Source organism: Mustela lutreola, chromosome 11, assembly GCF_030435805.1.
Source record: "Mustela lutreola isolate mMusLut2 chromosome 11, mMusLut2.pri, whole genome shotgun sequence".
NCBI lineage: Eukaryota > Metazoa > Chordata > Mammalia > Carnivora > Mustelidae > Mustela > Mustela lutreola.
In genome coordinates, this window is record NC_081300.1 from 52,880,256 (window position 1) to 52,907,695 (window position 27,440).

Sequence of the window (27,440 nt, forward strand, 5' to 3'; positions counted from 1 at the left end):
ACATTTTTCTTTGCTTTCTGAGGAAGAGGCATCTCTGAGCACAAATGTATGAAGTAGGTAAAATTTCCTGTCTTTCTCTCCATAGCTAAAGGGAGATGTGCTGCTACCCGCTCTTCCCCACTCACTCAATTCCACATTTTCCAGATTCTCTTTCACCCTTCTTTTAAGAAGGGTGAAACTCTTATTGAGTCTGATAAATGCATTGGATTTTTGGAAGAATTCCAAAAATCCCCCAGTTGTTGTAGCCCCTCAACAGACTGCAAGCCTGGGAGAGCCCCTGAACCAGAACTACCCAGCAGGAGGTCTTCCCAGATTCCTGGCCCTTACAAATAGGACTGACAAGATGATTGCTGTTGTTTTAAGGTACTAAGTTTTTGGGTGATACGTTACATGGAAATAAACAAAAAATTGCCCCCAAACTAGAGAGTGGCAGATAAGGGGTTAACCTAGGTTAGCCTGACCCTAGCCATGTGTTTTTTTCCATTACATGATTGCTTCAGAGGCCTTTTTGAAAGGGGGGGGGGGGGGAAAGCTGTGCTAAAATATATATTACACACAGTTTACCATGTTAACTATTTTTAAGTGTACAGTTCAATAAGTATATTCACATTGTTGTGCAAGCAGTCTCCAGAACTCTTGTCATGTCTCCAAACTGAAGCTCTGTAATAAACCAACAACTTCCCATCCTTCCCTCTCCCCCAGCCCCTGGCAACTGCCATTATACTTTCTGTCTAGTGAATTTGACCATTCTAGGTCCTTCGTGTAAGTGGAATGATACAGTATTTGTCTCTTTTGGGACTGGCTTATTTCCTTACGAGCCTATGTGTGTGTCCTTATATATTTATATATTTTAAGCCTATGTTGGTTAGGGAGTCTGACCAGCAACTAAGGTTTGTCAAGGACAAATGTGAGAGATTCCAGGTCCTGTAAGTCACATACCCAACATGTCCCAGGAAGGACCTCACAAGGGCACTTACTCTTAACAATGACAGTTCACAGTTCCCTGCCTCTAAATGGCTTTTTTTTAAAAAAAAATATTTTATTTATTTATTTGACAGGCAGAGATCACAAGTAGGCAGAGAGGCAGGCAGAGAGAGAGGAGGAAGCAGGTTCCACGCTGAGCGGAGAGCCCGATGTGGGGCTCAATCCCAGGACCCTGATAATGACCAGAGCCGACGGCAGAGGATTTAACCACTGAGCCACCCAGGCACCCTCTAAATGGCTTTTAAGAAGGAAGAGGAATCTGGGAATCAAGAATAAGATAAGGCTGTTCGGTTTGTTTCAACTTGTGCTGGGTTTGCCTTCCCTCTCAGATCCAACCTTGAGAATGAAATCCCTTTCTCTGACACAGCTCTTTCAGAGCACCAAACACACACACTCTGTGTCTCTTCATTGATTTCCTCTGTGTCAGTGGTGTGTAGGGACTGGGTGGACTTTTTGTGATTAACTGTAAATTATGTATCAAGCAAAAAACCTTTTGCAGCGAGTTGGCTCTGGGGAAGGTAGGTGGGCCTTAAATGCTGCTGCTTGCTTACACAGACTAAGACTAGTCCCTTTGGGGGCTACTTTGACCCACTCTGCCTTCCTCCCATCCCTAATCTAAGACCAAAAGGCAGTTCTGGGCTGAGGTGCACTTTCTTAGAGTCAACAACCTAGCTTGCCTCTCCCTGACCCTAACGCCCACCTAGTAAACTTGTGGAATCTCCCAGGGTCCCAGCCCACTGTTGCGGGCTGAACTGTGTCTCTCATTCCCACCCCCAAGTGAGAAGTCCTAACTCTCAGGACATCAGAACAACTGTATTTGGAGACAGGGTCTTTAAAGGGGTGACTAAGTTACAATGAGGTCATTAGGGTGGGTCTGAGTTCAATAAGACTGGTGTCCTTATAAGAAGAGAGAGAAGTAGGGCCACCTGAGTGGCTCAGTGGGTTAAGCGTCTGTCTTTGGCTCAGGTCATGATCCCAGGATCCTGGGATTGAGCCCCGCATGGGGTTCCCTGCTAAGTGGGGAGCCTGCTTCTGCCCCTCCCTCTGCTGGGTCCCCTGCTTGTGCTCTCTCACTCACTCTCTTTCTCAAATAAATAAAATCTTAAAAAAAAAAAAAAAAAAAAAAAAGAAGCACTAGAGGCACATGGTCACAGAGGAAGGACCATGTGGGGCCACAGGGAAAAGGGAGCCATCTGCAAGCTAAAGAGAGGGACCTCTGAAGAAGCAACCTGCCCCCACCTTGACCTTGGACTTCCAGCCTCCAGAACTGCTAGAAAATAGATTTCTGTTTAAGCCATCCCATCTGTGGTACTTTGCAGTTTCAGCAAATTAATACACCAGCAGCAACAGAAATTTCAGAGTCTTGAGGTTGGGACCTCAGCCCAGAAATTCTGAAGGTAATAATCAGAAATTCAAAAGGCAATAAAGCTTTTTAATTTAGTTCCTCTTTCTTCATCTTTCATAAGTGGTTTGCGAGCAGGTTTGGAAGGTGGTGCTGGTGACTGAGCCTGGGGTGAACAAGACAGTGGGGCCACTGGAGTCCTGGCTCAGAAGAGGAGGCACTGTGGCTGTAGATTCTAGAACATCTGCAAGTATGGGGAGACCTAGCTGGTGTTTGGGGCATGGTCTTAAGAGGCTCATCTTGACGGGCACTTCACTAACTCCTTCCCTCTTGTCCTTGATTACCGGGAAAGTAAGAAGGATTGCATCACACAAATCCTGATACTGTTTTAGTGGTCTTTTTGGGGAATGGTGATATGGGATGGGAGGGACACCTGCTGTCTAGACAGGTGGTAGGGTGGATGGGGAGATAGAATAATTGTCTCCAAATTCTGAATCTTTTTGAAATCTGTGAATGCATTACCTTACACAGCAGTGGGGACTTGGGCGACGTGATTAAATTAAGGATCTTAAAATAGGGGACGCCTAGGTGGCTTAGTGGGTTAGGCCATTGCCTTTGGCTCAGGTCATGATCCTGGGGTCCTGGGATCGAGTCCTGAGTTGGGCTCCTTGCTTGGCGGGGCGTCTGCCTCTCTCTCCGCCTCTGCCTGCCTCTCTGCTTGCTTGTGTGCTTTCTCTCTTTCTGACAACTAAATAAATAAATAAAATCTTTAAAAAAAAAAAAGTATCTTAAAATGGCAAAGAATCCTGGATTATCTAGGTGGCCCCATTGTAATCACAAGGGTCCTTATAAGCAGGAGGCAGGAGGGTCAGGGTCAGGGAAGAAGGTGTGTTGGTGGACATCCTGCTGGCTTTGGAGATGCATCAGGCCCAAGGCCAGGAATACCAGCAGCCAAGCAGCTTCTAGAAGCTGGAAGAGGCAAGGAAGTGGACTCTCCCCTACAGCTTCCACAGTGGGCAGCCATGCCCACCCATTTTAGACTTTTGACTGTAAAGCTATAAGACGATCAGTGTTAAGTCACAAGTTTGTGGTAACTTGTTACCACAGGAAACCAATCCACGTGATGGGGATGAAAGTCCTTGGCAAGAGTGGCTATCACGTATAAACGGGCAGTGGTAAGTGCCCCGTGGTGAAATGACAGACAAAGCTAAAGCTTCCATCCCCTAAATCATTTTCATCCCCTAAAGTGATTCTCTAGGTGGTCTCCCAACCTACCTGGAAACTGTGGTTCAGACTCTCCAGCCACACCCCAGAAAGCCCCTCCAGGTGGGCCCTGTGAGTACTTCAGGTGGCTCCAATGCACAAGAAGTTTCACGCAAAGTAAGTGACCTGGGCTGGTTCTTCAGAAGTGACGGGTACCTGGGTACCCTCAAAAGTGGGTGTGGTCCTGTTAAATCTACACTTAGATTAGTTATTTCATGATTTATCCTCGGCTTGGAATCTGGGAGGGATGGACAAAGTTTTCAACCCCAAGATGGGGTTTTCAGGGGGAGTGTGGGATGAGGGGGAGCCCAGAGTTCAGTCTCCATGTCCCTACAGGTCCCCATCCCTTTCACATAGCCTGTGCCTGTGGGAAAGCCCAAGAATAAGGCTAGATCGTGGTGGCAGAGCCTCACCCGGCCACTTACCCATGGCCCAGCCTGGTGTGGCAGAAGGGGTAGCTAGTTCCTGTTAACTCCTTGCTCAGTCCTGAGCTGGCTAATTGGGAAAGTACTGGCTTCTGAAGGCCTGAGCGAGGTCATCCCTTCCAGCCACAGCCTAAGTTTTGGAATCATGCAGACAACCGATTTCAGTTCTGCTTCTGCCTCCTATTAGCTGGGTGATTTTAGGCTCTGAATCTCTCCGGAGTCTCTAAACAGCGATGCACAAGTACTTCTCGGATAGAGGTGATGAGAGATTTGTGAAATAATGTATGCAAAGGTCCTAGGGCGGGGCCCACAACAAAGTAAATGCTCAGTGCTGTTGTTGTTGTTGTTGTTTTTTTTTTTTTTTTAATATTTTATTTATTTATTTGACAGACAGAGATCACAAGTAGGCAGAGAGGCAGGCAGAGAGAGAGGAGGAAACAGGCTTCCTGCTGAGCAGAGAGCCCGATGCGGGGCTCGATCCCAGGACCCCGGGATCATGACCTGAGCCGAAAGCAGAGGCTTTAACCCACTGAGCCACCCAGGCGCCCCGCTGTGCTGTTGTTACTTATGGTCATTAAATATAGTTCCTGTTAATTGCAACGAATCGTTATTATTTACTCCAGCCCTGATTTAGTCTGTTTCCAGGCTTTAACTTGTATTAGGGATCAGAGCACAAATTCGTCCTTACAAGGGATTCAGCCCATTTTAAGTTCTGCTAACAACACCTCTCTTGGAGGTTCAAGGCTCTCTGATAAGGAAACGCCACCTGTAATGTTAGTCCAGTTTCTCAGCGCTTCCCAGATGCTGGAACTTTTCGCAGCAGCCGGAGGACAGACGTGGCTGGCCCTGAGCTGGCTGTTCCCTGCCTCCCTCACCGTCTGGTCCAAGTGGCTCCGGTATTTTCCCTTCCTCCTCCTGGGGCTGGCCTCCAGAGCACCCAGACAGCTGCTTCCACATCCTGCTGCTTCAGAAGCAGAAGTGAGGTGCCTTCAGGACCTTTCTAGGTGAATGACAGCCTTGAGATGAAATGAATCAAATGCTGTGCTTAGGGCAACCCAGGCTTTCCCCCTGTCATCTCTGCTCCTCCTTTCTTGTGACACAGAAAAGGGGCCCAACCCATGTCCGTCTGCTTGATCGGGTCGCGCCAGCCTTTTCCATGAACACAGTGGCCACTGGTGACCTGGGTATGAACGGTCCCTTTGTGAGTGGGGGTCTTGCTGGCAGACACGCTGCCAGTATGACAGGCCACTTTGTGGTTGAGGGGGCCCCTGAATGCATGCAGGCTCTGAGGGCATCACTTTGGGGATCTGTCCCCAGACGGCAGATGAGGCATTGTACCAGCTCCCTGAGGGGTCTGCTGGGTTTTTCACAGGCAGCCAAGTGACAGCATTCCAGGAAACCAGAGGGGCTCAGGGAGCCTCTAGAATTTCAAGGGGAACAGCCTGGCATAGGTGCCCACTCATTTCTACCTTGTCCTTTACTCTGAGCTCTAGGGCACTACATTGTGGCTCACACACTTACACCTGAATCCCACAGATTTGAAGTTTTACCTTTCTTAGAAGGGAAAAGCCTGTTGATTGTACCTCCACAGAAACAGTTTAATTTTTAAAGATTCAAGATGTCCCCAAAGGACATGATAAAGACTAATTACAAGAACGGGTAAAACGAACAGATGAAAATATCCTGCTCCCTTTTAATTCAAGTTTATTCTATTTATTTTGTGTAAGCCAAGGGAGGGATTGTCCTATTATTTCATCTGATTTAGGCCATATGCACCTAAGCATGTCTGTTATGGGCTGAATATTTGTGTCCTTTCTAAATTCATATGTTGAAGCTCTCACCCCTAAAATGATGGTGTTGGGAGGTGAGGCCATTGGAAGGTGATTAGGTTTAAATGAGGTCCTGAGGATAGGGGTCCTCATGATAGGATTAGTGCCCTTCTAAGAAGAGATGCCAGTTTTTCTCCTTCTCTCTTGCCACATGTAAAGGTCATGTGAGGACACAGCAAAAAGCCTACTATCAGCAACTCAAGAAACAAGGTCTCACTAGACCTTGACTCCACTGGCACTTAGATCGTGGACTTTCTAGACTCCAGAACAATGAGAAACAAATGTCTGTTGTGAAGCCACCCAGACTGTGATATTTTGTTCTAGCAGCCCCCAAAGGCAGAGATAGTGTCTTGGAGCAAAATAATCTCAACTCCAAGAAATAGACTACAAAGACCTAGGCAGTTCTCACTGGATGCTCCTCCCATCCCAGAAGACAAAATCATGGTCTTTCACAGATGCTCGTAGAAGAAAGTCGACCCACCACATGCATAGAATGTGCGAGAAGGAAGAACCAAAGCAAGAAGCCCTTGGATATACCCACTGCCCACCTTACAGAGCCTCTCCTGCCACCTAGCCAGGGTTCTTGAAAGTGGTCATCACTGGCCTGCTTCCTAAAGGAGATGGTTCTCCATTTTCTCTACCAAGCACGCTTCACTTCCTCCTCCGTGGAAATCTAGCTCTAGTTCATGATATGCCTATGATTGCATGCCTGCAAAATTCTACAGCTATTTGTGGGGTTATCTTAGGAATGGACTTATTCCATCTATTAGCTTTAGTGGCCTAAAGAGACCTATATAGAGACCTATATGCTGCCGTGCTGGCATTTTCTGCCCTCACACGTCGTTAGGGGCTGCGTGTGTGTTTGGGCCTGAGTGGGTCATGGTGGTGGGGAGACCACCTTCAGGTGAAGCATTTGCCATGTGTAATGTTCCTCAAGGTGATGCCACGCAAATGCCCCAAGTGAAACTGTCAGAGGCCAAATTAGCAATTAGTTCCAGGAGATAAGAATTGGAACAGTTCCAAGGATTTGTGATACAAAATAATTTGCTTTAAGGCAGTTAAACCAGAAGCATAAATTTGAATTCTGAGGGGCAGAAAGTAGATTAGTGGTTGCCTAGGTTTGGGGCTGGGAGTGAAGGGTGACTAATTGGGGTGATGAAAATGTTCCAAACTTAAGTTGTGGGTGATGACTGCACAACTGTGTGAATATACTAAGAAAAACCCCAAACATCTAATTACATACTTTAAATGGATGGTATGGTATGTGAATTCCATCTCAAGGTGCTAAACATTTAATTCTGAGAGAATTACATCATCTATAAAAAGAGTCCTGATATTTTATTAGCATTAGTAACTAATTAGTAACCAATTATTTCTATGTGTGATGACTTTAGGTTATGTATGTTCCTGGGACAAACAGACTGCAGAAGTTGTAGGGTTTCAGACAAGGACCAGGTCCCAAGCACAAAAACGCAGGGAGTGGATTTGTCCAGTCTGAGTGTTCTTTAGTCTTTCTCTATGTTCTCCCCCATTACAGATCCGTGGGGTAGAAGGAGCTGTCTGAGCATGCGTGATTCCTCCTACCTTTTCTCTGGAGTCATCCCCTGTTCTCTACAGCCAGAAACACCACCTGCTGATTCTCCAGCAGGAGGGTATAACAAGCTCTTCAGGGAGAAACATGGATCATGGAGTAGTTTCTGTAAAGCCTGGAGGTGTTTGGGTGAGTCAGTCGGTTGAACTTGGGACTCTTGGTTTCAGCTTAGGTCATGATCTCAGGGTCGTGGGACCCAGCTCCAAGTCCCACCTTGGCCTCACTGCTCAGTGTGGAGTCTGTTCGGGATTCTTAACCCTCTTCTCCCTCCTCCTCTGCTCTCCCCGCAGCCCCTAGACATCTACTTGCCTATGTGCACTCTCTCTCGCAAATAAGTAAAATCTTTAAAAAAAAAAAAAAAGGATAGGTTGCCTTATAATGAATTTATTTTATTATTTTATCAAGGGGCTTTTTCTTTCTCTATGTAATATTCTTTTTTTTTCTTCTCTATGTAATATTCTTAAAGAATAATTATAAACCACCACCCAGGATCATGATTTGGAATGGACTCAGCACCCTAAAAGCACCCAGCTCCCAGCCCCCTCTACATCTTTTCCCCAGTCTAAACCACCTCTCCTTTCCCCAGAAGTAACTACTTTTACAAATCCAATCATTTTTAGTTTCTTTACCTATAGATCTTCTAAAGCTTATCTTTTATTTATTTACACATAGCCAGGGTATGTATATTATAACTATATTTATAACATCTGAATCCCATGGACTTTAAGATTTGCTTTTCTTAGAAAGAAAAAGCCTATTTTATTTGCTTAAATTTTTGTTTAAAGATTTTATTAGAGAGAGAGCATGTGTGAGTGTGCTCAAGCGGGGATGGGGGCAACAGAGGCAGAGGGAGAAGCAGACATAACCCCATTAAACAGGGAGCCCTACATGGGGCTCGATCCCAAGACCCTGGGATCATAACCTAAGCCGAAGGCAGATGCTTAACTGGCTGAGCCACCCAGATGCCAAAAGCCTATTTATTTTAATTCTAATAATTTAACATCTTAATCATTGGTACATCTGTTCTCTTCTCCTTCATGGTGCCTTGCTTCCTTGTGTGCTTAGTTATGTTAGACAGCAAGAAGATCACGTTCCTTGCAAAATTATTTTGCAAAGTTATTTGTGGCCTAGAAAAATATTCCGTTTTCTGTAAAGGATTATCATGGAAATATTCATAGCTTGAGGTTCTTTGAACCACTCAGCTGATGTAACTTTAACCCAGGATGTGAAAGAAGGCCACGTGGTTACAGCGTCTCAGGAATGGCTACCCCCTTTAGTGTCAAGATAGGAGTTTTCTTGGTGTATCTGTGTTTTATTTTGCTTTGTTTTATTTGGAGTCGGGGGAAGGGGAAGTGGGTCATAGGGATATACCTGTCTTCTGGTTCATGCTAATGTATAGAGTGTAATCTTTAGGAGTGCAAGCTTTGTGGGGTAGTTTTCTTATTAGATGTTTCCTTGGGAGGACTGGGGCTTTAACATCTGCCCACTTCTTCCTACTCTAGGATATTATCAAAACCTAAACTTGTGATCATCCTGATTCAGTAAACGCCCTCAGTGCAGAAGCACCTTTACTATTTTAGTTACCTCTCTAACTTCCTGCTTTCCAGTAACTCCTTATTAACTCACTGGATCTTGGATGTTTTGAAGGATCTATATGTGTACTTAGAGATGTATGGATCCTGCCATATTACTGCAGGTGAAACCTTATGAGAACATAACTTCAAATTTGTAAGATGAAATATTTATTGGTTTTTATTTTATTTAAAAAAAAATTTATTTGACAGACAGAGATTACAAGTAGGCAGAGAGAGAGAGAGGAGGAAGCAGGCTCCCTGCTGATCCCAGAACCCTGGGATCATGACCTGAGTGGAAGGCAGAGGTTTTAACCCGCTGAGCCATGGAGGCGCCCCTTTATTGGTTTTTATATTACAGTGACTAAAAGTCAAGCCTGGGTACATCTTTTTGGCTGGAGGTACTATGACTTCCTGTGACTGAGGGTGGGGGACAAAACAGAATAGGGAAAGGGGAATGCTTTGTATACTTCCTTTGGGGAAGTTTATTAGAATTTCTGAGTGGGAAGAGGCGATTTATGCTAAAGATGGTTATGTATATGTATGTATGTATGTAAGGTATATCAAAAGGGGGTTTGGATTTTTTAAAAGTTTAGAAACACGATTCTATAATCAGTCCTATTTTCTAAAACTTCATTGAAGTTGCAGTTCTACAAATTCTGGAATGAAGACGCCCTTTTACATTTTGGGTCTTTACATTTTGGGTCTTTCATCTATTGAAAGCTATAGATGCTCTTCTCCCAAAATAATTCACACATGTACACTTATACAAATTGAGATTATAATTTCAGATGATCGAAGGGACCATCTAAAGTCCATTCATTGATCTAGATTAAGAACTTCAGCTCTTCGGGTGCCTGGGTGGCTCATTGGGTTAAAGTCTCTGCCTTGGGCTCAGGTCATGATCCCAGGGTCCTGGGATCGAGCCCCACATCGGGCTCTCTGCTTGGCGAAGAGCCTGCTTCCTCCTCTCTCTCTGCCTGCCTCTCTGCCTACTTGTGATCTCGGTCTGTCAAATAAATAAATAAAATCTTAAGAAAAAAAAGAACTTCAGCTCTTAAAATAGTAAATACTAGTTTAATTTCTATAAATGAATAGGTTAAGTAACCTATGGCCATCCATAAAATTAGAATTGTATGCAGATATTAAAAAGGAAATAACTTGGGGTGCCTGACTGACTGAGTCAGTAGAACATGTGACTCTTGATCTTGGGGTTGTGAGTTCAAGCCCCATGTTCAGCATAGAGTTTACTTAAAAAAAAGAAATAAAGCAACTCTATGTATACTAAGTAGACAGATGCTAAAGATATAATGTCAAGGGGCGTCTGGGTGGTTCAGTGGGTTAAGCCTCTGCCTTAGGTTCAGGTCATGATCTCAGGGTCCTGGGATCAAGCCCCGTATCTGGCTCTCTGCTCAGCAGGGAGCCTGTTTCTCCCTCTCCCTCTGCCTGCCTCTCTGCCTACTTGTGATCTCTCTCTCTCTCAAATAAATAAATAAAATCTTAAAAAAAAAAAAAAAAAAGAATAGGGCGCCTGGGTGGCTCAGTGGGTTAAAGCCTCTGCTTTCAGCTCAGGTCATGATACCAGGGTCCTGGGATCGAGCCCCGTATCAGGCTCTCTGCTCAGTGGAAAGCCTACTTCCTCCTCTCTCTCTGTCTGCCTCTCTGCCTACTTGTGATCGCTGTCTAATAAATAAATAAATAAAACCTTAAGAAAAAAAGAATAATTCCGAAAAGAAAGAAAGAAAAAAAAGATACAATGTCAAGTGTAAAAAGTTGTAGAACAAATGAGAATGATTTTTGTCTGTGTATACACTATGTAATTATAATTCTGTTTGTGTACAGTAGAAAATATCTGCAGGGATATAGAAAAACTTGACATTGTGACTGGATGAGTATTGTGGAGACTTTTTTCTTAAACCAAGTAAGATTTGGACTTTCCATCTTAAGCTTGTATTTCTTGTATGTATTATGAAGAAAAATTGAGTTAAAAAAATCATTCTTCTAAAATACAGTGTTTTATAGTCTTTATAATCTACTCCAAAGGAAAAATCACAGGTATTTATTGCTATAGCTATTTATTGCTATCCAAATGAGATCCTTTTCTCTAATTGAAAATTTTTACCTCTTTTCCCTTTTTTGTTTTCTAAAAGGTTAAAAGACATTTTTGGACTTTCCTTCTTGACTTGACTATCATTGTCCAGTTATCTTGCTTTTGCTTCTCTTCAGGTTTTCAATTTCTTGTTTGTATGTAATGCATTATGTGAATGAAATCCAGGCATATATAAGTTATATTGAAATATTGCTTGAATTTCTACATGAATTCTCTTATTTCATCAGCTACTAAGTCATACATTTATGATTTTTATGTAAAACATTCCATGGATTGCTAGCTCAAATTATGCTGTTATAGTGAACTACATGAAATGAGGTAATTAGAAAGCTGCCAAGTTCTTACATGATGATCTTTGTCTCAAATGTTTGTCTCAAAATATTGATCTGTTATATACTTGCATGGTTAGATTTATTAATGCTAATCCCTACCAGATACTAAATTTCTCACCTGCTATTTCCATTTAATTATGTCCTTATTTTTTTTAAGCAGAGCTAATTTTCTAAAATGAGGCATTTTGGGTAACAGTAGAAAAGAGACACTTTTCCTGGCTTCAGTTAGAGTGGGGTTTAGAATGAAGTCAAGAAATTGGTTTAATAATTACAGATATTACTACAACAGAAAGTCCAACTATTCGTTGATCACAGAAAGTGTCATATACTAACTGGTCAGGAGTCTGGTTGTCTCTCTCATTTTTGTCAGTGAATATGGCTCCATCTCCTTGGAAGTTTTCAAACTTATACCACGGATGCAGCCAATTGATTCATTCACATGTGAGCAGTGGGTGTGGCCTCTTCTGCGCTGAGGGTAGATAATTGGCTGAGAGTAACCTCCCCCTCAGCCTAGATGTGAGAAGCTTCCTGAAATGTACCGTAATGGGGATTCCCTTCAACAGATGGCCAGCATCTCTGTCTTGCAGTTGGTTATTTGCTGACAACTTCCTTCTGTTGAACTGAACTCTTTCTGATTTAATAGACCCTCCTTACATTTAATTCTAACTTTCAAAAATAAAGAAATTGGTAATATCCAATTTGTAACCCCACATTCCTCTTCCTCATATCCATGTTTAAATTGTCATCAGTTCCATGAATCTAATCACTTTCATCCCATGGATTGCCTTGGTCTTGACACGGTCTTCCATAATAATCACAGGATTCTATCCCTCCAGTCAAAACTCTTATTCATTTCCTACACTGTCTTCTGAATTATCTGTTAAAGAGACAGACTTGGTCATTGCATTCCCCAGGTTAAAGATCTTCAATTCCTAAGAATAAAGTCCAAACTCTGTGTTGGCATTTTTATAATTTAATGCATTCTCTTCTGCTTCTTACTATTCTCTTCCTACACACCTTTTGCTCCTTTCTCTTACTTATTTTCCTGCTTGTATCTTGACCACATGCTATTCCTTCTGCCTGTAATTTTTGTCCTCTTTCTTTACTTGGCAAACTCCTACTCATCTTTTAAATCTCATATCTGTTATCACCCCTCCTGTAAAAACTTCCTGAATTACTTACCCTGTCCCTGTCCTCTCTTAACTTTTAGAAGGTGCCTCTCGTATCTTTTATCACTGTACTGTAATTATAGACTTCTGTCTCTCCAAGAGAGTAGACCCTGTGTCTTAACCAACTCTGAATCCAGTACCTCCACAGTGCCTGCCTGGCTCAATACAGTTTTTTGTTTTTTGGTTTTTTTTTTTCAGTTATATGTTGCGTATCTGAAACCAGTTCATATGTCTTTCTGAGGTGATTGATCTTTCCTTAAGAAGAAAACTAGACTGAGGTGCCTGGGTGGCTCAGTTGGTTAAGTGTCTGCCTTTGGCTCAGGTCATGATCCTGGGGTCTTGGGATCAAGTCCCACATCGGGTTCCTTACTTAGGGGGCAGTTGTCTTCTACCTTTCCTCCCCACTCATGCTCTATCTCTTTCTCTCTAAAAATAAATAAAATCTTAAAAAAAAAAAAGAACAAAACTGGACTATCACAAAATGAACTTCAGAATGAGCCTGATTACCTAATGGCCAGCTGGGATACCCTGTCCTCATTGTTATTTTATAATTTGATAGTTTATGGATATTCATAGGAATAGTTATAAAGTAAGAAAGAGGCAAAGGCTAATCAAGGAATTTTACTTCTTCCTAATTTTAAGCCCCCTACTCCACTAATATAAAATGGACACACTGGGGGCGCCTGGGTGGCTCAGTGGGTTAAGCCTCTGCCTTCGGCTCGGGTCATGGTCCCAGGTCCGGGGATCGGGCCCCGCATCGGGCTCTCTGCTGAACGGGGAGCCTGCTCCCCCCACCCCGCCTGCCTCTCTGCCTACTTGTGATCTCTGTCTGTTAAATAAATTTAAATTAAAAAAAAAGTGGACACACTGGAGATTCTAGAAAATTCTCCATCCAAATCTTTCCTCTTCTCTGTCTTACAGAAATATGTTTATTTTCTTGGGTAGAGGTAGCCACATCTCTTCTGGGGCCATGGTCTCATATCTATGATTTTGATTACTCTTTTAAAAATGTTTTTCCTATTCTTGAAAAAATACATTAACATGGGGTGCCTAGGTGGCTCATTCAGTGAATGTCTGACTCTTGACTTCAGCTTGGGTCATGATCTCAGTGTCCTGAGATTGATTCCTGTGTTGGGCTCTGTGCTCATCAGGGAGTCTGCTTCTCTCTCTCTCTCTCCACTCTCTCTCTATAAAATAAGTAAATCTTTTGAAAAATTATGTTAGAATAGTAGAGTAAAGAGCAGAGTAGAGTAGGTAAAGAGCAGTTGCAGTGGTTAGAAAGACTGACCCATCTGATCCTTATGTTGTGCTTAAATATTTTCAACTCAAATCAGTTGGTGTTTCTTTCATTCTTTCTTTCTTTTTTTTTTTTTTTTTTTTGAAGATTTTATTTGAGAGAGAGAATGAGAGAGAGAGAGAAAGAGAGAGCACAAGAAGGGGAGGGGGGTCAGAGGGAGAAGCAGACTCCCTGTTGAGCAGGAAGTCTTATTCGGGACTTGATAACAGGACTTTAGGATCATGACCTGAGCCACAGGCAGTCACTTAACCAACTGAGCCACCCAGGCATTCCAAATCAGCTGGTCACTACCCATTTTGTTTTTCTGCTATACAGCTTTTCACCCCTCTTCTGTTTTATGATCTCATATTTCTTTTTTTTTTTTTTTCTTTTAGTCACATTGATGTGCATTTCACTACTCTGAATGTCATCATGTTAATGTACTTTATAAAGGTCCCAGTGACTCTTCTGTTGATCTTACATTTTTAGGAATGGGAGAACTTCAAGAATTACTATCAAGCTCTTGAGGCATTGGGTATTTGCTGTTTTTTAACATCAGCAAAACATTCTATTCCATCAGTACTTGACACTCTCAGTATTTGATTCCTATATTATCAAGAGAAGAGCTCTAAGCGAGTCTCATTATAGAATAAAGTTGGCCGAGATGCTATAATTGTCAACATCTGTTCATGGTAAAGGATATTAACTAGGCAGCAGTGGTTGTATAATGTCTCATTCATTTGATCTATTCCATATCCATATTTAGAATACCTCTGTATCCCATAAGAACGTAAAAACTGATACTAGACCTTTGTTTCCCTAGTACAGCTTTCAACTGCTGTTGAAACTGCTGGTTTCCTTTCTTTCTTTCTTTCTTTCTTTCTTAACTGCCACTGGTTTCAAATAGAGAAGTCCCTAAGCTGTGGTCCATGGCCTGGGTATGCTCAGCTGTGTCCAGAAGCACTGGTACAAAAGCACAGGAAGATCATGAATGTGCTGTCTTGTGGATATTGCCCAAGGTCAAGGACTATCACAGGACTAGAATTTTGTGTAGGGAGCACAGCCCCTTTGCCTAAAATTTGCTTACAGGTGAGGTTGCTGAAGAGTCAGCTTGGCATAATGTCTACCATAGTGGCTCAGGTGAGGGTCACTCTTAAATTTTTGGATCTGTGTGATGATGAAGCATCAGTTTGATGAAGATAAGAAATATACCATTTGACATAATTGCACTGTTGCTATTCACAAAGTCGCCCCAGGTTGATTAGCCTAATGAGATAGGTTACATGATGATTTTTCTTTTTTGTATCCCTTATAGCTCTTAGGTTAATAATGTCTTGTGTACAATAGATTCTTAATAAATATTTGTTGAAAAAAAAAATAGACATAGAGAAAGAAACGGAGTAACTTGGCATGAAAGTCCTGTGTAAGGCCTGCTCTGGGCTAAGAGCCATGCTGCCCTGTTCTTAAAGCCAAGGGGCTCCCTCCAAGCCTTCCTCCAAAATCCCTGATTTCTGGGCCAAGCAATGCAAAATGGCCCACTCCCATGATCAGAACCAGATTTCTTTCTAATGTGCAATAATAGGATAGGCTCTTCAAAAGCACTTCAAAGTCACCAGGAAAGTTAGGACTTGCCATGGCAAGAAACAGAGCAGGGGGCCCCTTGACTGGGGTCTGAAATGAATCCTTGGTTGAACAAGTAATGGAAACTGACAAAGCTCCCAAACTGTAGAGAAACCCAGAGCACAGAGAGGTTGGTTAGTCAGACTCAATCATATTCCTCATGCGACATTCTACACTGAAGACACAGGGTTGAGGGAAGCCAAACTGGCGCCCATGCTTGCCTTCTTCCTACACTGATGTGTAGATTTAAAAGACCTTTCTCAGCTGAAAGCCAAGTCATGAATCCAGCTCAAAGCAGAGCAAACTCACAGCTTCCTTTGCTTTGTAGCAAACCCTTATATCCAGAATCATATTCAGCCCCTTTTTCCTAATAGATCTGCTGTTACTATTACAACTATGGTCATCATTTGTTGAGTGTATGCAACTTGCTGTATATTAACTACTGTCATTTCAGCTGTGAGTGAGGAAAGAGCAGCCCAGAGAAGTTAGTTAATTTGCCCACAGTCACACAGCTGTGTGTGTGTGCTCTATGAAAGTAAGACAACATGTTTCTATATAATACTACTCTGTGCATTTATATCTATATTCTTTATAGATATTATTTATATAAGGAAATATATCACATATTAATAAATAGCTATTAATGTATATTACTAAAGATTCTAGAGGCAGTTTTATAAAAATAAGATAATGTACTATATATATATATATATATAATTGACCCTTGAATAACAAGGGTTTGAACTGTGAAGGCCCACTTACTGGTGTATTTTCTTTTTTTTAAAAGCAGACTCCTTGCCCATCGTGAAGCCCAACATGGGGTTTGAAGTCATAACCCCGAGATCAAGAAATGAGATTGAGAGGTGTCCCCTTGGGTTGCCTGGGTGGCTCTGTCAGTTAAGTGGCTGCCTTCAGCTCAAGTCATGATCCCAGGGTCCTGGGATCAAGTTCCGCATCAGGCTCCTTGCTCCCCTGTTTCTTTCTACCTTGGCTCCTTCCCCTGCTTGTGCTCTCTTTCTGACAAATAAATAAAATAATATCTTTAAAAAAAAAAAAGACTTGGACACTTAGGGGTACCTGGGTGTCTCAGTCATTAGGCATCTGCCTTTTGCTCGGGTCATGATCCCAGGGTTCTGGAATTGAGCCCTGTGTCGGGCTCCTTGCTCAGAGGGAAGCCTGTTTCTCCCTATCTCTCTCCCCCAGTTTGTGTTCCCTCTCTCACTATCTCTCTGTCAAATAAGTAAAAAAAGTCTTTAAAAAAAAAAAAAAAAGAGTTGGACCCTTAACCTTACATGGGAGGTGCCCTGCACGTGAATTTTTTGGATAAATACAGTACAATACTGGAAATGTATTTTCTCTTCTTGATGACCTTCTTCTTTATTTTTATTATTATTTAGATTATTTGTTTATTTGACAGACAGAGAGAGAGTGCAAGCAAAAGCAGGAAGCAGGCTCCCGGCTGAACAGGGAGCCCAACTACCCAAGACTCAATCCCAGGATCCTGAGATCATGACCTGAGCTGAAGGCAGTTGCTTAACCAACTGAGCCACCCAGGCACCCCCTTGATGACTTTCCTAATAACATTTGCTTTTCTCTAGCTTACTTAATTGTAAGAATACCGTATATAATATGTATATGTGTATATATATATATATATATATATATATATATATAATATGTAAAATATGTATTAATTATCTGTTTATGTTATTGGTAAGACTTCCAGTGAACAGTGGGCTATAAGTTTTGGGGGAGTCAAAAGTTATATTTAGCTTTTTGACTATGCAGGAAGTCGGTGCCCCAAAACCCCACACTGTTCGAGGATCAACTTTATGTAGTGGTCCTCTGCGGTATCAGCAGTAAGTTGGTTTTTCTACACATAGCAACAAATTCATAATAGTAAATATTCACCCTTCACTCTAGAGATGGGAGGTTACTTCTAGCCCCTAACCGCACGTAACCCTATAGCAATCCCATAAGGACATAGGATAGGTATTCCTATTAGGTCCTGTGTGCTGCAGGTGGCAGGCCAGCTTGTGAGAATTTCAAGAAGATATAAAATATTTGAATCTTGAAAAAAGAGTGGCGCTAAACCATGAATAAAAACTGCAAAATCAAAATTAGTAAAAATTCAGTGAAATACTGTTCTAAACTACCATTATGTCAGCATCACTAATTGTTACACGTACTGTTAACAAACTTCCATTACATTTGAAAATACTTTGTGGATTAGGTTTTTTTCATTTTGTGAGAAATTCTGAAGTATGTACGTTTGCCAAAGAATCAGCTAATCATAAGCAAAATGAGTTTTACATATGTAATTTTGATTGTAAATAAAAACTTTCAAATGATTACAGGAAGCTCATCAATGGGAATGGGAATCATTGTAAAAAGGTTTGAATGTACAGGGTGGATTTTCTTACTTATTTATTGTAGAGGGGCAGGGGAGGGGCAGAGAGTCTTAGGCAGGGTGCACTGAGCATGGAGCCTGACACAGGGCTCCAGCCTACGAGCCAGAGATCAGAACTTGAGCCCAAACCTTGACTGCTTAACCACGCGCACCACTCAGGTGCCCCATTAATCTCCCTTGTTTTCTCATTCATTCATTCATTTACTAATTAGGTTCCATGCCCAGGGTAGGGGCTTGAATTCACAACCCTGAGATCAGGAGTCACATGCACTACCAGCTGAGCCAGCCAGGAGCCCCTACAGGGTGGATTTTCTGGAAGAAGCCAAGTTCTGAGCCTGTGAAGCTCCTAAAGTCACCCAATTACCACCATGCAGGATGAGAGCTGATTTGCCTAAGGTAAGTGGGTAGTTAAGTATGGAGGTCAAGCTCAGACCTTGTCTCTGGGCTGTGGTGGTCTTTCTGTTCAGGGTCTCCGGGGAGCAGTCTCCTTCAACGTCTAGATCCCCTTCAGGACCTGCCAAACCAGTGCCTGCCACTGATAGACACACATTCTGGGTTATGTTCACTTACATATGCTCCACTGTAATTATTTACAAGAACTAACCGGCTGCTCCCTCACCGAGTCTTGTGAGACTGTGCCTGGCAGCAGTGGGAACTAAAAGTGAACTTGGAGATTTCATGGTGTGCCGTATCCCTTGGACAGTTTATAACAAACTGAGATGAAACCACTTTTAACCTATCTGGAGACACAGGCATTCAGAAAAGGAGGGTAGTGTGGCAGGTGATTTCAAGGGTTACAAGGGTTTCAAGTCCTGGGTTTGAAAAATTCTGTGACCTCGAGTTAGTAATGTCACCATGCCTCGGTTTCTTCCTTTCTAAAACCAGATGATAATAATAAAACCTACTGAATTGGGGCTGCCTGGGTGGCTCAGTTGGTTAAGCAACTGCCTTCAGCTCAGGTCATGATCTCGGAGTTCCGGGATTGAGTCCCACATCGGGCTTCCAGCCCCATGGGGAGTATGCTTCTCCTTCTGACCTTCTCCCCTCTCATTCTCTCTCTTTCTCAAATAAATAAATGAAATCTTAAAAAAAAAACAAAACTGAGTTACTGTGAAGATTCAGTGAGATAATGTATGTGTTCTCTCTGCTTGCTCTAACTATGAACAGTTTATAAAGTGCTCAACGAGTCAGCTCTTTGTATTATTACTTGCTTTCATTTCTTATCAGTAGTCTAGCTCTTTGTCCAGGACTTAAAAAGCATACCCAGGAGATAGGCATTTTCAATATTATGTATTGCTGGTCGAATAGTGAAGGCACAGCCCCTATGAAGGGGTATATGGCAATATCTAGTACAAATATGTATGCATTTACCCTTGACTTGGCAGTTCAACCTCTAGGAGGGTTGTTTTTGTTTTTTAAGCTTTTTTTTTTTTTTTTTAAGATTTTATTTATTTATTTGACAGACAGAGATCACTAGTAGGCAGAGAGGCAGGCAGAGAGAGAGCAGGAAGCAGGTTTCCTGCGGAGCGGAGAGCCTCATGAGGGGCTCAATCCCAGGATCCTGGGATCATGACCTGAGCTGAAGGCAGAGGCTTTAACCCACTGAGCCACCCAGGTACCCCAAGCATTTTTTATTTTTAAATAATCTCTACACCCAATGTGGAGCTCAGACTCACAGCCCCTAGGTCAGAAGTTACATGCTCCACCAACTGAGCCAGCCAGGCCCCCTCTCAACTTCTAGGAGTTTTGAGCCAATGTCATAAAAGTAAAAACAAAACAACATAAATAAACACCTAAAATATATTGAGTGTCTGTAGGCCAAATACTGTACTATATACTTCAACATGATCTCCTTGTATTTAAACCTTTACCCATCTGGAGTGCTAAGTAGCTCTCACCCCATTTTACAGATAAGGCAAGTGTGGCTCAGTCACTCGCTTCTGATCACAACACAGTCAAGAAGTCATGGCTATAAAGTTTGAAACGAGGAATGTCTTTTTTACTATCCTATACTTTGTTCCAATAGAGTGTTGTCGAAACTCGTGGTAGGAGCTCATATTTGAGAAGGCCATCTATAAAATCAGTCCTTGAAAAGAAATTTAACTAGCCTCTATTTCCTGGAGGGCATATATTGAACCACAGAGCCACATACTGAACCACCAGCCACAGATCTGGTAGCTTCCTGTGTTCACCTAAGGATATGTGTTGTTTAAAATTAGGAAACACCTGAACATCCATACCTATCTCCAAAACATTTCCGATCTGTAAGGCTTTGGGATTGGCCCCTGATTTTGCATCTCACTGAATTACTGCAAAAATGCTTTGGCTTTTTTGTCATCAAAACCAAACCAAAAGTTGTACGGGTGCTCTTTGAACTTAAAGCATTCATGATTTCAACAGAACTGTTGTATGTGCACCTGCAGCAATATTTAGAGATGTGAACATCTTAGTTAAATACCAAATGTACATGGGATCATCTTCAAGTTGATTTTACAGTTAATTTTAATGGGTGTGATGGATAATTTAAGAGGGTGTGATTTCCAAGGTCAAACTCCAGACCCTGCCATCAGGTGATTTTAGCAGTTGTCTGAATTATGGTATGCTCCAAAATGAACAGTAAGTTCAGACTGTAAGTGTGGATGTAAAATGTAAAAGCCGTTTTCTAAATTCAGGATCAAAATAGTGGAAATGGCTCTGATATCCCTGTATAATTTCCTTCAAAAACTGATGAGACCGCTAGCCATGAAAGCTGCCTTCTTACATAGATTAAGAGAGTTATTCTTTTAAAGGGGGAGCTTTGTTTACATTGACAACTTCTGGTAGATGGCTAAAAGTAATAAAAACAAACACATAGATATCGAAACTTAACACTCTTTAAGAACAAGAAGAAGAGAAAGAAAAGAAGCCATTGTCTAAAATTGGTAGATTTTCCCATACAGCTTGTTTTTGACTTATAAATTTCTATTTCCTACCCCAGAGAGAGTGGTGGAGGGTAGGTTATGGCTCTTTGGAGGCAGGTGGTCTTCTGGGTTATGCTAATTTGTTGCCAGGGGCTCAAAGCTTCTTATTCAGCAGAGAATAGTTTCTGGCTACAGAAGTTCAAAGATTTACAGGAGGCTGCTCTCTGGATAGCTGTGCTTGTAATCACTTTAGTCCTCCTTATTAAAAAAAACTTCCAGTGTTGACAAATGGCACACTCAGGAAGCCCAAGTTCATAAACTACTTCACAGAAAATATTATTAATATTGATTAAATTAGTCTTTAACACTTTTCCTATTTTTTTTTTTTTTTTTGTCTTTAACACTTTCTTGAACCAGCCTGAAAAACCTTTCCTTTCTTCCCAGCCCCAGGACTAGAAGAGCAGGTAAGGGCACAGTCCCATCTGATGAGAACACCCCCCGTTTCGGGTTGGTTCCTGGCACTGTTCACTCGGGGAGCTGCTCCCTCTCCACAGAGATGTCATGGCTCCTGGTGAGGTGATCAGGGAACCCTATTCCTAGTTGCTTCTCTCTTAAGTTCTCTCAAAGTGGGAAAGCAAGGGTTGAGGCTGGTGGTTTGTCTGTGGCTTTGCCCCAAATCAAGCTGACTTTCAGCAGCAGGCTACGATATAATCCTAGTGGAAGTGACTATTTGTTTGCAAGATCTTTGGACACTGGGAAGAGGGGTGCTATAGGAAGCCTTGGGAACACTGCAGAGAATGGGGAAAAGTAAAGAAGAGAACAAGAGCCTGTTGAGCACCTACTGTATTCTGTACATTGTTAAATCCTTTATGTATACCATACTGTTTGGTCTTTATAGTTGCTCTGAGAAATAGAGATCTCCATTTTATTGGAGAGCAAGGCAAATGTTGGTTAGCGGCCAAACCCATCCAGTTAGTGGATGGCTTTCTCTTGCCTGAAGGGGCACCCTGTTCACTTTCTGTCACAGGGAAAAAGAAATGTAGTTGGAGTAGAGGAGGAAGGAGAGGGAAGAGAAGGAGAGGAGAAAGAAAAACTTAAAAAAAAAAAAAAAGATGAATGTGAGAGAGCTCTGAACCTTTGCCAGTGGTTATTAGACGTTAATGCTATCTGAAGTGAGGGTAACCCCAAGAAAGACTGGAAACTAGGCACACCTTGACTCATCTTCCAGCTTCTGGGTCACACTGGGTCATCTATGCCATTTTAGGAGGAGCCTAGTTTTTAGAAACTGTTTGGTAGATTCTCGACTTAATGCTTATCCTGCCCAGAGACATTGCTTTGTAATAGGAAAATTTCACCCAAAGTATTGTAAGTCTGAACCTTTGAGAAGAGATAATTTATTTGCTCAGTCGGTGATCCAGTTTCCAAGTTAGCCTTGGAAGCAGGAGGTTTGCGTTTCTTTGCAGAAACAACTCTCTAAGTATTGACTTCAGTTTCTACAGTATTCTGTTTTTAGCTTCCTGACACACTGCTTACTGCTTTTCACTCTGGTGGAACCAAGAGGAACTCCTTCCCCCAGGCAGCCCTTCCCAATCTCTGTAGCTATCTGACTTAAAGGTCGGAAAAGATGTTTCGTTTTGATTTCTCATGGTAAAAACGTTGAGACCTCATTCTAAATTTATTTCTGGGAATAGGTCCATCAGCTATCTATTTGTTAATGGATTTACCGCAGTCTAGCTTGACGTCTGAGCATATGGGCTTTGCTCAAAAAGTAGAAAGACAAAATGACAAGGACAAAATTCAGCTAGGGAGGAAATGACATTAATAAATTTGGAGTATTTTTTAAATGTTAAATCCATTTGGGGTTGTTATGGTATGACTATTCGTGTCCCCTCAAAATTCACGTGTTGAAAACTTACACCCCTCAAGGTGATGCTATTAGGAGGTGGGGCTTTTGGGAGGTGAATAACACAAGAAGATGGAACCATCATGAATGGGATCAGGGCCCATATAAAAGGGATCCCAGAGAGCTCCTTCCCACTTCCACCACGGGAGGACACAGTGAAAACTTAGCAGAAGAGGGAGCGCAGCAGACACCAATCTTGGATTTCTAGTCCTCTCAACGGTTAGCAGTAAATCTGTTGTGTAAGCCACCAATCTACCATAATTTGTTGCAGCAGCCCAAACAAACCCTGACAGGGGTATTTGAGATGCACTGCATGTCATATTATGGAGAACAGTATTTCTTAAGCAGAGAAATGGAGTATTTCCGTATTCAGCATGCAAGTAAAACCAGATCATAGTTTTGAATCGGAAGAACAGCTCCATTTTTAATAGATTTACCATACAGGCATTATGCTGTGGGTATTATGAATTTTGCATATGGGGACCAAAGATTGAATAAAGATTTTACTTTTTTTCCTCTATGCCTGAGGAGTCATTTCATTTTCTGGGTCAGAGGCTGTGAGGCCATAGAAAGCATCACCTCAGATATGACAAAATTCTTAAGTCCTCCCCGCCCGAAGGGGATTGTGGCTCACCAGCCATTACCATGGAGAATTAAGATACTTAAAACCTACCTAAATAAAATGAAGTGACAAGAAGAAAAAAGGAAAACAAAAGCTCCACATGGCCAAGGGAGGTTTTGTTGATGAAATGGAAGCTGGTCGTGGAGACACAGGAAATTTACTGTTCATACAGGTTTCACCTCTGTGGCTCACTGAAGCCCCATGGCATGCCTATACAGGACACAACTGTGGGCCAGGACTTGAAGAACCATCTCATCTGTTCGATATTTTCATAGTGGCTCATCTGTTCCCATTTTTGAAGACGTGGAACTTTTCCAAAAAAGCCAAACTTCATTGTATAGGCTTTCTAAAGAGTTTGATGCCATTTTGGTATTTTGGATTCTCAGCTACCTATGAGGTCTAAACAAATCACTTTTGAGGCAGATTCTCCTCATGGAACACACCCAGGTTATCAGTCACCAGGGCCTGTCACCAGCCTCTGCTGTCTCATCTTGTCCCTCCAGGCTGGATGCCTCCTTCCCAATGCTCCCTTTGCCACATGTCTGAACATACCACGGATCTGGTGGATAAAGAGCGGCTGCCTGGGGCTGGACCCTTCCTCCATGGAAAGAAAGAGCAGCCTGTATAGAATGTCAGGGCAGGCAGCCTCACTCAGGCCTGACTCATTTCTTTGTGACCTGCATTCTCGTTTCTCCTTGATGAGCCTGGTGTGCTGGCCCCACTTGTGGAAATATGTGCCCGGCTCCCTGCTTCAATTTCAAGAGGGAAAATCCCTTCTAAGAGGCATATTTAGAAGATTACATCATGGACTTCCTGGTACAGAATGGTTTTGCTCCCATTAGATGAAAGAGTTTTTCTCCAGTTACTATGCCCCAACCACCTCCCACCTTCCCATTCTCCCAATTTGCTTCTGGATGTTTCTCTCTTACCCTGATTTTATTCCAGTGGGATTATCAATCAAAAGTTAGAGCTCAGAATCCATCAGCATTATCAATAAAACTTTGTAACTATTGATTTTGAAGGTTTTTTTCCTGGTCAGATATTTTTCTTCATTGCAAAGTCGGGACAGCATTGATGTGTGTTACTGTGTAAGCATAATTTTAGGTCTTTAAAACATGAAAGCACATTTGACTTTTAACCTTACCATTAATGCGGTATAAATAGCTTTTTTCTTTTTGCTGATTTAAAAAGCTTACGTGAAGCTGCAAAATGCTGAAGGGGGCACCCCTGCTTCAGAGAAAGAGAAAGCAGAAAATTGCATGACGAAAATACTTGGTGGAAAGTAGCACAGGCAATCTTTGTTGATTTTTCTCTTACAACTTTGAGAATTGTTTTTCCTTAAAAAGAAGAGAAAAGATAAGCTACCTAAAATAATGCTATTTTTAGAGTTCTACGATAATCCCCAAACAGAGTCATTTTTAAAGAAAAGGTAGGTTTCATTTCTGGCCATGGATCCCCTCCACTGATTTACGTACTCCTTGACATGATTAGCGGGAGGAAGCTGCCTCGAGTTCATACCCCAGATGGAAAATAGCAAGTACAGTAATCAGCTAAGCATTCATAAGGACTGCTGTCTGAGGTTTGATGTCGGACCAAGAGATAGTCTCACACGCATTCCACTAAGCATGCTGGTCAAAAATCTCACATTCCAGATGCACCAAGAATGCATGCGTTGAGCACACGCGCACCCCACCCCCCACCCAAGACTGCGCTTCAGACAGCCCCCCTGAGCACACGTGTCCTAACACAGTTAAGACAGAGCATGCTTCCAAGCCTTCAAGCTTCCACAGCCCTCAGCCAAGAAGCTGCACCAAAGATGCTCAAGCTGCAATCGAAGGGGGCCTGACCTCTCATACCCACAGCTGCCCCAGCGCACTTCCCGTGAGCCCCAGGGGCTCAGGGGAGGCCCAGAGATAAGGAGGCTCCTGAAAAAGCCCTAAGCAGTCATTCTGCTTCTTGCTCTTGTTTTTCCTGACTCTCTTCATTCTCTGGACAACGCAAACCTGTTCGAGGGGTTAGGCTAGGCCATGCTACCCAGTAGTGGCAGTAGTCACTAACAAAACGATGAATGGAACAGTAGTTCCAGCGGATCAAGAGTTTAAATCATCTAATGTTCTCATGGGCTCCTGGCTTTTTAAAACATTTATTTTGTCTTTCCATCCTTTTTTGCAAGTGGAATACAGTGCTTTAGCCAAATAGGCAACGTAAAGCTCTGACTTCAAAGCCATTCTTTGATTAAACATCAAAACTGCCCAGGGTGGACCAACTGTTATCTGGAATTCTACAGATAATTAACTGAAACTCGGTGGCTCATTTGCCACTGGGAGTTTCTGCAGACAAGGCCATTCTCATGGACCTGCTTGATTTTGTTGCTGTCTCCTCTGTTTTGTTAGGCTGGGAGAAGTTTGGATAGTCTCAGGATAAGACTCCGTGTTCCCATGCAGAGGAAACTTGACTCCTGCTTGGCCTCATAGAGGCCTGGAACTGGCATGGAACCCTCTCTTGTGCTTAATGTGACATCATTTTGCTCCTCTTTCTTGACCTGGAAACACCACTGCCTGCACCTTTTCCTGGTCCCTCGCTTACTTGAAAAGAGCAGCATGCTTTCCACTGTGAATGTCAGAAATGCTGCCTTTTCAACTTTGCTTTGTGAAATAGGATGGTACTAAGTCTACAGAAGGCACAGAGTTCCCCATTTTGCGTTTGCCAATCCTGTGGGTACATGACTGAGCTCCTCCCTCATCTCCCAGTCTTCAGACTCCAGCCCATCCAATCCCTGTGCTTGAATTAAGCAGATGGTCTCATCACTCCTATCCCCTGGCATTTTTCCACTTCCCACCTCCATGCATTGCTCATTCATCAGGCCACATCTCCCTTTAAATGTGAAGACTCCCCTGAAAGCCCACCACCTCTTCCAAGGAGCCTCCCCTGATTAAGTAGGGATGAAGGAACCTTCGAAGCATGACTGACAGACTCCCGATAAATGAGAACACACACACCCAAAACAAACACAGAGACTCACAAGAAGGGAAAATTACACATTCGCTACTTGTGCTTTGTGCTTCTATGAGGATAAGGAGATCAACATTATACCAATAACCAATTAATCATTTCAGACGATGGGGTATTTTCAGCATTCCTGGGGGTTAGCAAAATCCTGCTGTCCTCTCCCACACCAATCCTCCTCTTTCCTTAAACCCCTTTTCCCTTTCTTCTTCACTTCCTGCATGCATGGCTAAAGGGAATTGCCACTTGCTAGATACGGATGATGCAAATACCGTCGACAGAAGCTGGTCCTCCCAGTGCCTCCTGGGTGCTGGTGGATCACACTGCCTTGGAAAAAGCTGCATCTGAGGCCAGTCAGTGCCTTCACCACTTAGGGTTCTCGTCAGGGAGCTTGAACAACTCCATGCCCACCGACTTGGGCAAGCATGTTGGCTACGTTGGGATGAGGGACCAAAACACTGTAGAGAAGGCCCTGCCGAAAGAATGGGGGGCAAGGTTTCTGGCAAGACTTTACATCCAGCCTCAAATAAGGCTGCTGGAGAGAGCAAGGGGATCTGGAAAGAGCCTTGGATCTGAGGCAATCACATCAGGAAACAGAACGAGACACGTTCGCGCCCCTAAAGACTGCCCTCTCGGGTCAGTGTTCATGCCACGGGTGGAGGCCCGAGAGACTCATGGCATTGAATGACCAGAACGAGGAGAGACACAGATGGAATGGTGACAGCTGGCAATTAGAACAGGCACCACACACTGCTGCCACAGACGCTTTCTGGCTACAAAGCCACGCTAGGCAACCTTTAAGCAAAACAGTATTGATTTTGTGGTTGTGAAAACGTACCTTCAACTGCAGAACTCAGTTTTATGACACCTTGAATAAAAACAAAAAGTGGCAGTTATATAATGGCCCCAAATGACCTCTTCTCGTCTTCTCAAAACACACACATGCTTCGGATCTAGAGTTTTTGCTGGTATTTTGAGGATTTAACTAAACAAACATCAACTTTGAGAATAAAGTAATTTTCAGTCCATTGTTAGACTAAATGATGTCTTCATTAATCCCACTAAAACCATTTGGGGGAGTTTTTTG

General features: G+C 42.7%; 2 protein-coding genes across 31 annotated transcripts in view; one reads left to right on the plus strand and one right to left on the minus strand.

Annotated features, from left to right (window-relative positions):
* The window catches only part of LOC131811671 (uncharacterized), a 39,177-nt gene extending 14,818 nt beyond the window's left edge, over positions 1-24,359 (plus strand). For 2 of the 14 annotated variants that reach the window (XR_009346048.1, XR_009346050.1), the window contains exons 3-5: positions 7,381-7,563; positions 18,135-18,318; positions 21,240-24,359. Coding sequence is in view for 2 of the 14 variants with exons in the window: in XM_059140374.1 (XP_058996357.1) it covers positions 7,381-7,563; positions 16,303-16,439 (320 nt within the window). In the remaining 12 variants the exon portion in view is untranslated. Of the gene's footprint in view, positions 1-2,450; positions 3,707-7,380; positions 7,564-16,302; positions 16,901-16,929; positions 17,864-18,134; positions 18,319-21,239 lie in introns of those variants that run through there. The other 12 variants (XR_009346067.1, XR_009346056.1, XR_009346053.1 and 9 more) reach the window with 11 other exon arrangements.
* The window catches only part of DLGAP1 (DLG associated protein 1), an 889,418-nt gene that overhangs the window by 87,633 nt on the left and 774,345 nt on the right, over positions 1-27,440 (minus strand). For 8 of the 17 annotated variants that reach the window (XM_059140356.1, XM_059140355.1, XM_059140360.1 and 5 more), the window contains one exon: positions 27,192-27,221. The exons of the other annotated variants lie outside the window; for them this stretch is intronic. In XM_059140356.1, the coding sequence (XP_058996339.1) occupies positions 27,192-27,221 (30 nt within the window). The remainder of the gene's footprint in view (positions 1-27,191; positions 27,222-27,440) is intronic. 17 annotated transcript variants of the gene reach the window in all.